This window comes from Mya arenaria, chromosome 6, assembly GCF_026914265.1.
Source record: "Mya arenaria isolate MELC-2E11 chromosome 6, ASM2691426v1".
Taxonomy (NCBI): Eukaryota; Metazoa; Mollusca; class Bivalvia; order Myida; family Myidae; genus Mya; species Mya arenaria.
In genome coordinates this window covers 36,297,431-36,306,077 of record NC_069127.1, presented here as the reverse complement: position 1 = coordinate 36,306,077, position 8,647 = coordinate 36,297,431, and the positions used below count along the sequence as shown (strand labels likewise).

At 35.6% G+C, this 8,647-nt stretch overlaps 1 protein-coding gene across 1 annotated transcript; it reads right to left on the bottom strand.

Annotated features, from left to right (window-relative positions):
* Window positions 1-3,912: 3,912 nt before the first annotated feature.
* On the bottom strand, window positions 3,913-7,444 carry LOC128237756 (complement C1q tumor necrosis factor-related protein 6-like). Its single transcript, XM_052953340.1, has 4 exons — window positions 7,426-7,444; window positions 7,086-7,166; window positions 5,150-5,317; window positions 3,913-4,214 (listed from the first exon to the last, which is right to left on the bottom strand). The coding sequence occupies exons 1-4, from the start codon at window positions 7,442-7,444 to the stop codon at window positions 3,913-3,915; spliced, it is 570 nt and encodes a 189-aa protein (XP_052809300.1).
* Window positions 7,445-8,647: the final 1,203 nt, after the last annotated feature.

Genomic DNA, 8,647 nt, shown 5'->3' with positions numbered 1-8,647 from the left:
TTAAGTTTCGAGAAATTGGGGCCAGTTGCTCCGCGTCGCCGTTTCAGTTTGAGTAAAGTATTCAATCTCCTTGTGAAAACTAGTGTAACCATGTTACGATATGTCGGTGCCTGGTGACCCCATACCAGTCCAATTTTGGTATTTAAAGACTCGTCACTTGTGGCGGACAGCATCCGCTAAGTTATCTTCGCTCTTACTCGGCAAGCTCTTTACCGGTCATCTTGGTATAATTTAACCAATACAACGCAAACAAAAAAGACACAAATCAAAATCGGGAAACGTAGCCGATCAAATGATTAGTGTAGAAGAAATGACAAAAACTACCGACTTTGTTCAGACTGTAAAACACCAAAACGGATTCAAACAACCATTCGTCACTCTCTACAATCACCAACAAATACAAGACATTAAGAGATTTTGCTGCTCGAATAATGGATGTGTCCTAGGAATGGATAAGACTTACAATCTAGGCGAATTTCACGTGACACCGACTATATACAAAGACCTTTCTGTTACAAAACGAACAACAGGAGAAGCACCCATTTGCTTCGGGCCAACATTTACTCACAACAATTCTTCAACAAAAGCTTACTCGTCGTTCCTGCATGACATTTCTGATGAGCTGGCGGTAGATGAGATCAGTAAACTTACAATCGGTACAGATGAGGAACTAGCATTCAGGACCTCCATTTAGAAATGTCTACCAGGAGCGACACATGTACTCTGCACTAAACATCTCAAAGAAAATGCCATAAGATATATGGAAGATTCCGTGGGATATCCAATAACAGTTCGAAAACATATCACAAATTCCATCTACGGAACCAACGGCCTTATTGAATCAACAGATGTTGATGTTTTTGACATATGGCTCCAGCGACTTTCAGCATCCATAGCTGGAAGGGACAATGTAGTAGGCGAAAGAAAATTCCTTCTGTACTTCATAAAGAAACTTGTTCCAACATTAAAAGAACACATCATCGGACCTGCAAACAATGGCAAAATAACAACATCATGGACAAACAACAATTGTGAATCAGCAAACCACATTCTTAAACAAGCAACACAATGGAAGTTAATGGATATGCCTAAATTCATCAAGCTAATTCAACACATCATAATTGCAGAACAGGAAGAAAGATCAAGGGCTATCCGGAATATGGGGAATTATAGGCTCTCAACAAACTTTAGACATCATCAAATAGAACTTGAACATTGGAAAGGGCTTTCTCAAGAACAGCGAAACAAAAAACTTCACACGGACTTTGGAAGAACATCAAGCAACTATGTGACTTCTGCAGATGGGACAAGATCGACATACCGAACACCAACGGGTGGAAGAAAACCACATCAAAGAAAAAGGTCTCGGTCTGAAAGATCTATGTCAAGAACACCAAACGCAAAACGGAGGTTGTAGTCTACTACAGCTACATATTCATTCATTCATTCTTACAGTACAGTTAAGTCATTCAGTTAGTCATAGTACTTATTTATTTATTTATTTATTTATTTATTTATTTATTTATTTATTTATTTATTTATTTATTTATTTATTTATTTATTATTTATATAAATATTTATTTATTAATTAATTATTTTATTTATTTATCTATTTATTTATATAATTATTTATTTATATAATTATTTATTTATCTATTTATTTATATAATTATTTATTTACCTTTTTATTTATACAATTATTTATTTATACAATTATTTATTTATTTATCAATTTATTTATTTATTCATTCATTCATTCATTCATATTCATTCATTCATTCATTCATTCATTCATTCATTCATTCATTCATTCATTCATTCATTCATTCATTCATTCATTCATTCACTCATTCATTTATTAGTCGGGAAGGGGAGCTTCGGCTTCACCGGGTGTCTTACACACCGACTAAACTTCACATATTCATTCATTCATTAGTCGGGAAGGGGAGCTTCGGCTTTACCGGGTGTCTTACACACCGACTAAACTTCACATATTCATTCATTCATTAGTCGGGAAGGGGAGCTTCGGCTTCACCGGGTGTCTTACACACCGACTAAACTTCACATTTATTCGATAGGTCATTCATTCAATCAATCATTCATTCATTCATTCATCACACGGGCCATGGCAAGAGCGCCTCCACGTGGTGTGGCCTGGATGTAGATGGATTATTTTCTACTACTTATGCTAAGAAAATTAATACATCTACAACTAAACGGCCTTAGATTATATTACGTATGCGTAACTCTCATAATTTCTATGTTGTATGATAACTCTCATAATCTCTATGTTGTATGCGTAACTCTATCTCTATGTTGTATGTGTAACTCTATCTCTATGTTGTATGTGTAACCCTATCTCTATCTTGTATGCGTAACTCTCACTCTACCTTGTATGCGTAACTCTTATAATTTCTATGTTGTATGCGTAACTCTCATAATCTCTATGTTGTATGTGTAACTCTATCTCTATGTTGTATGCGTAACTCTCATAATCTCTATGTTGTATGCGTCACTCTATCTTTTTGGTGTATGCGTCACTCTATCTTTATGTTGTATGCGTCACTCTATCTTTATGTTGTTTGCGTCACTTTATCTTTATGTTGTATGCGTCACTCTATCTTTATGTTGTATGCGTCACTCTATCTCTTTGTTGTATGCGTTTCTCTCATAATCTCTATGTTGTATGCGTATATCTCATAATCTCTATGTTGTATGCGTTACTATATCTCTATGTTGAATGAGTAACTCTATCTCTTTGTTGTATGCGTAACTCTATCTCTATGTTTTATGCTAACTCTATCTCTTTGTTGTATGCGTAACTCTATCTCTATGTTGTATGCGTAACTCTCATAATCTCTATGTTGTATGCGTAACTCTATCTTTATGTTGTATGCGTAATTCTTTCTCAATGTTGTATGCGTAACTCTTATAATTTCTATGTTGTATGCGTTTCATACCGACCAAATGATTGTATTGTTAGGATATCTCTTTTAACCTGTACAGTCTATGACCATTTCAATACTTTTCCATACATATGTATTCTCGGGGAAGATGTGTATATCAATCAGTGCTACTGAAGGCACCCCCCCCCCCCTTTGAAAATGTATAGCTGTCCTTTAATGTTAAAACACCAGCTGATCAAAATGGTGCAAAATACTTTCTTTTGCGAGCTAAAATTTAGATGATGTGAAAGCCTTTTTTGTGTGGGCTTATAGAAACAGACGATGTGAACTACTTTGTTGTGCGGGCGTTAAATACAGATGATGTGAACTACTTTGTTATGCGAATGTATCAAAACACATTATGTGAACTACTTTGTTGTGCGGACGTATTATAACTGAGCATGTAATCTACTTTGTTGTGCGGACGAAATGTAACAGAGCATGTAATCTACCTTGTTGTGCGGACGTATTACAACAGATAATGTGAACTACTTTGTTGTGCGGACGTACAATAACATGTGGTGTGAAATACTTTGTTTCGCGGACGTATAATAACATGTGATGTGAAATAATTTGTTGCGCGGACGTATAATAACATGTGGTGCGAAATACTTTGTTGCGCGGGCGTATAATAACATGTGATGTGAAATACTTTGTTTCGCGGACGTATAATAACATGTGATGTGAAATACTTTGTTGCGCGGACGTATAATAACATGTGGTGTGAAATACTTTGTTGCGCGGGCGTATAATAACATGTGATGTGAAATACTATGTTGCGCGGACGTATAATAACATGTGGTATGAACTACTTTGTTGCGCGGGCATATAATAACATGTGGTGTGAAATACTTTGTTGCGCGGGCGTATAATAACATGTGGTGTGAAATACTTTGTTGCGCGGGCTTATAATAACAGACGATCTGAAATACAAGTACTTGTATTTGCAATAAAATTACAGACAAGTTCACCCAACAATTACACCAGAATAGTGCTGCCTGAGAAGAAAGCCAGAAAACAAACAGTGGTCATCAGGGAAATAGCTTTTGTCGTTCTCAGTTTGTCTTATCGAAATGGTGTCTGCATGTTTGAGGGCAAGGACAATTGTCTGTGACGTTTTGTCAAGATCATGCATAGTATATCCATGGAAATACATAACGGTGAGTCGTTGGTTGTTCTTGAAGAAGCTTGCATGGCTTGTCTGATCATAAACTGTGAGAAGCGTTGCAGAGAATACATACAGTCCATTAACAGGTGCAGTAAATGTACCTGAAACAAAATGTTTCATGTTACGATTGTATACACGATTTTAAGTACGGGTATTGTGATATGTCATGAGCGCTCACCATAGTCGAGCTCAATTTAATTACAATTAATGCAACGGAGTCACTTTGGCCTTGGATACTGTATAACATTCCTCCTACTTTTTAGTCCTGCTATGTGTTACGACCTTAGGGTCAAACGTCCTGGATATATTAAACGATTTATTTTCTAGTATTGTCAACAAATTCTCCACGAACCTGACCTTCGATATACTTACGCAAAATAAACATGACATGGTCAATGCCTAAACATAAAATAGAGAGTCTAAATCAATCCATTCAACGGTTATTTATCGCAAGCTGTTTAAAGTTTGAAGACTCCACAATATGTAAGTCATAATTTATTGATTCAAAACTAAGTTTCAAGTAGAGTTGAAAATAACTGTTTCCGTTGACCTACTGATCCAAAAATCAATATGTTTCATTTACTGAATATGATCAATGTGTGTACAAAATTTGAAGACGCTACAATTAGATGTTCACAAGTTCTTGATCAAGTACTATTTGTTATGTAAGGTCACCACGACCTTGTACTTTAATCAACTGACCAGAAAATCAATAGCGGTTGTTTGCTTTAATATCATGTCGAATGCTCATACCAAATGAGATTAATAAAACAAGTCATTCACAAATAAATTCATCGGAAACAACACTGACGACGCAGACGCGGACGACGTTGCTGGACAAGGTGATTGCTATTTGCCAGAGTCTAAATTGTGCTAGAAACATTCCGTATTGTTTTACCTGTGAATTGTTGAGTATTTCCTTATAACAGTTGTAAAATATGTTTCTGACATTGTCATTTGTATTAATAAAAACGTTAGAGACACACTATACTAACAGCGTGTATTAAAACTAAGCAATAGTTGAAGCATAATTCACCGGTGTTTTTGTTGTATCCGCCAATAGAATTGGACGAGTCGATGTTCGTTACCACGTTGTCAAATATGACGGTTTGACCTTGGCCTAGATGGGGCTGGGCTGTACGGATCGTGGCAAAGAAGGCAATCTCAGTTTCCTCGTTTCCTTGTCGGCGTGTTCGCAGTTCACCTGGTGTAGTTTTGAAGTTATTGGAAATAGTAACTGCAACTGCTTTCATAGATATTGAATATATCTGATATTCATACAGTTGTTACATTTTTAGCCAGAACGGATTTCATCTTTTCATAATATACACTAGTTTTCTGTATAAAATGTTGTTGTATCAAAAACAACAAATGATACTGTTCAAATTCAAACAATAACAGTATTTTAGTGGCCAACATACTATTTTGTCCAATGAAGAGGCAGTATTTCTCAAGTTTTCCAACACATTTATTTCAGTAAATCAGCAGTCAGCCAGTATTAATTGAATCAGGTGAAGCGGTATATATACACAGTGGCTTACCCAGTTAGTGGGTAGTTTACAAAGTATGATTTCGACCTATAAAAATGCTACTGTGTCACATCGAACTATTTATTTTGGTAAGTACATATTAACAATCTTTAACCATTACATAATAACAGCACAACTGTTTACATGATCTATACTATACCAACGTCCTCGGGCCATTTTCGCTCAAACGTACCACGATTCTTATCAATAGTTTAATAATATTTTATTGCTCTTTTGTAAACAGAATTATTTTGCATACAATTTACACGTACATTTACAGTAAAATAAAACAAAAAGAACAAATGGGTTGGGCTACAAGTTAATACAACATTAGTTTCAGCCCTTCCCAGGCGTCAATATAGCGTCAATGTCGTTTAAATCTATGATTAAACGTAACTAGAAAAGTAGAAAACGTTAATTACTTTAGAGAAAAAAAGAAGAATTGGTTGCCACAAAAAGAAAAAAAATACAATGTAATAGCATCCCAGACCATTTATATCGTGATTGAGGGTGATATCAATTGAAACGTTTCGGTAATTTTATCTACTTGAGAACTTCAATAAAAAGCACACTGTTTTCATCGACTGCGTTATTTTCTATCCCAAATAATAATTTTGATGTACTTAAAGGATGAAATATTCGAGTATTTCGGAAAAATAACACGCGTTCTTCGCCGTATCTACTACATTTAAAGAAATAATGTTCTGCATTTTCTGTGCCTTGTCCACAGTCACAAATAGGATTATCACGAAGAAAGTTTATGTGGAGATGTGCATTAAGGTTGCTACAAGCATTTCTGATTCTTGTATGGTGGGTATTTGAAAGTCTGTCCCCGACAAGATAATATTTCGGAACAATTGAGCCTTTGTATCTATCTTTTAAACGTGCCTTTAATTCATTAAGCGTGTTACTGTTACGAAGGTGAACATCAAGCCGGCTCCACAAATCTATGGAAGATGGGATTGTTGATTTCGAGTAAATACTTAAACGTCTAGGTATGGTGACATAATTATATCTGTTTCGAAGCGGATAATTGGTTGTTTGTTCAATTGTCTGTGGTATTTGTTCGCGAAGATGCTGTGGCAAGCTACCGAACTTTTGACGATACATGAAAATTAACTTTTGCATTTCCCTGCGTCTTATCAATCATTGTACGTCCACAAAATTATAATTTAAATTATTCAATATTACGGAGACCCTAAAGTGACACAAGCGAGCATGTTTTCGGTAGAAATACTTAGTTTTGATAACGAATTAATATTTTTTTATCACTTGTTAAAGAAATAATATATTCCGCCCTATTTCTATCGAATATAAATGTGTGTTCATGTCATATTGGAGTTTACGAACAAACGACCAATAAGAACGATAATGTATATATATCGAATTTAAACATGCTTACACGAATATGTTATTAATTGCAAATAAGTGTACGTCATTTACCTTCTGTAGTAAACATGGCGTCCGTCAATTGCTGTAGTTGCTCCTTTCCCCATTTATTTTCCGCTTTCAGCCCCTCGACCTCTGATTGCAAAACGCGGACATTTGAATTCAGTTTATTGCATTCATTTTCTAATTTTGTGATTCTGTTTAATATCTCATTTCAGCTTCGGTTTGTGTAAAAAGCAACACCACAACCAAGCAAATTGTGCCCGAAGCGACCATTTTCAAAAAGTGAAATAGATGCCAGATAAGTTATACTATTGTTTAAGGATTTCAATTCTTATCAGTCTGTACAAGTTCAGTCAGTTGAGTCATTATGATGTACGTAGTTTACACTTACCTGACTTGTACATATCCATAATTTCACATGATAAGCAAATAATATAAAATGTAATGCAACTTCTAATCATAAGTGTAGTAATGTGAGCTAGACTATAGGTTGATCAAACATATGGTTTGCATTGTCTTAATAAATTCAGTTGTACTTTTATGATGGCTGAGAATAAATGATTGGATAGGCTATTACAATTAAGTATGGAAAGTTGATAATCACAATAAACCATTTTCATTTATAAAAATTCAATTTAAGTATTATTTTCGCTAATTGAAATCAGCTACTTAAGCCTGTTAAGCTTAAGAAGTTTCGAGAAATTGGTGCCAGTTGCTCCGCGTCGCCGTTTCAGGTTGAGCAAGGTATTCGATAGTCTAGTGAAAGCCGTTATAACCATAATATGATATGTCGGTGCCTGGTGACCCCATACCAGTCCAATTTTGGTATTGAAAGACTCGTCACCTGCGGCAAAGTTGTCTTACTCGGAAAGCTCTTTTCCGGTCAACTTGGTATAATTTTACCAAAGCTGGTGACATAAATCAGAAGTAAGTGGGACCTAGCCGAGGTATTATGCCCATACCAATAGTGTCCAAGATTGGTGACGATCTGACAAAACATTTTCGAGTTACAGCCTGGGAAACAAAAGTCTGTGTACTTTAAGCCAATCAAGAGCCATACTCTGAACTCTGAAATGATTATAGTGTCATGCGGCATGTCTTGTTTTCAAACCTACCTAAGCTATTGTGCCCATACACATATGGATCAAGTTTGCTGCTGACCGGAAAACCCTTCTTCGCATTTGTTGTATGCGTAACTCTATCTCTACGTTGTATGCGTAACTCTCATAATCTCCATGTTGTATGCGTCACCCTCATAATCTCTATGTTTTATGCGTAAATCTATTTCTATGTTGTATGCGTCACTCTATCTCTATGTTACATGCGTAACTCCATCTCTATGTTGTATGCGTAACTCTATCTCTATATGTTGTATGCCTAACTCTTTCTCTATGTTATATGCGTAACTCTATCTCTATATTGTATACGTAACTCTATCGCTATGCTGTATGCCTAACTCTATCTCTATTTTAGTATGCGTTTCTCTATCTCTATATGTTGTATGCGTAACTCTTTCGCTATGTTGTATACGTAACTCTATCTCTATGTTGGTATGCGTGACTCTCATAATCTCTATGTTGTATGCGAAACTCTATCTCTATATTGTATGCGTA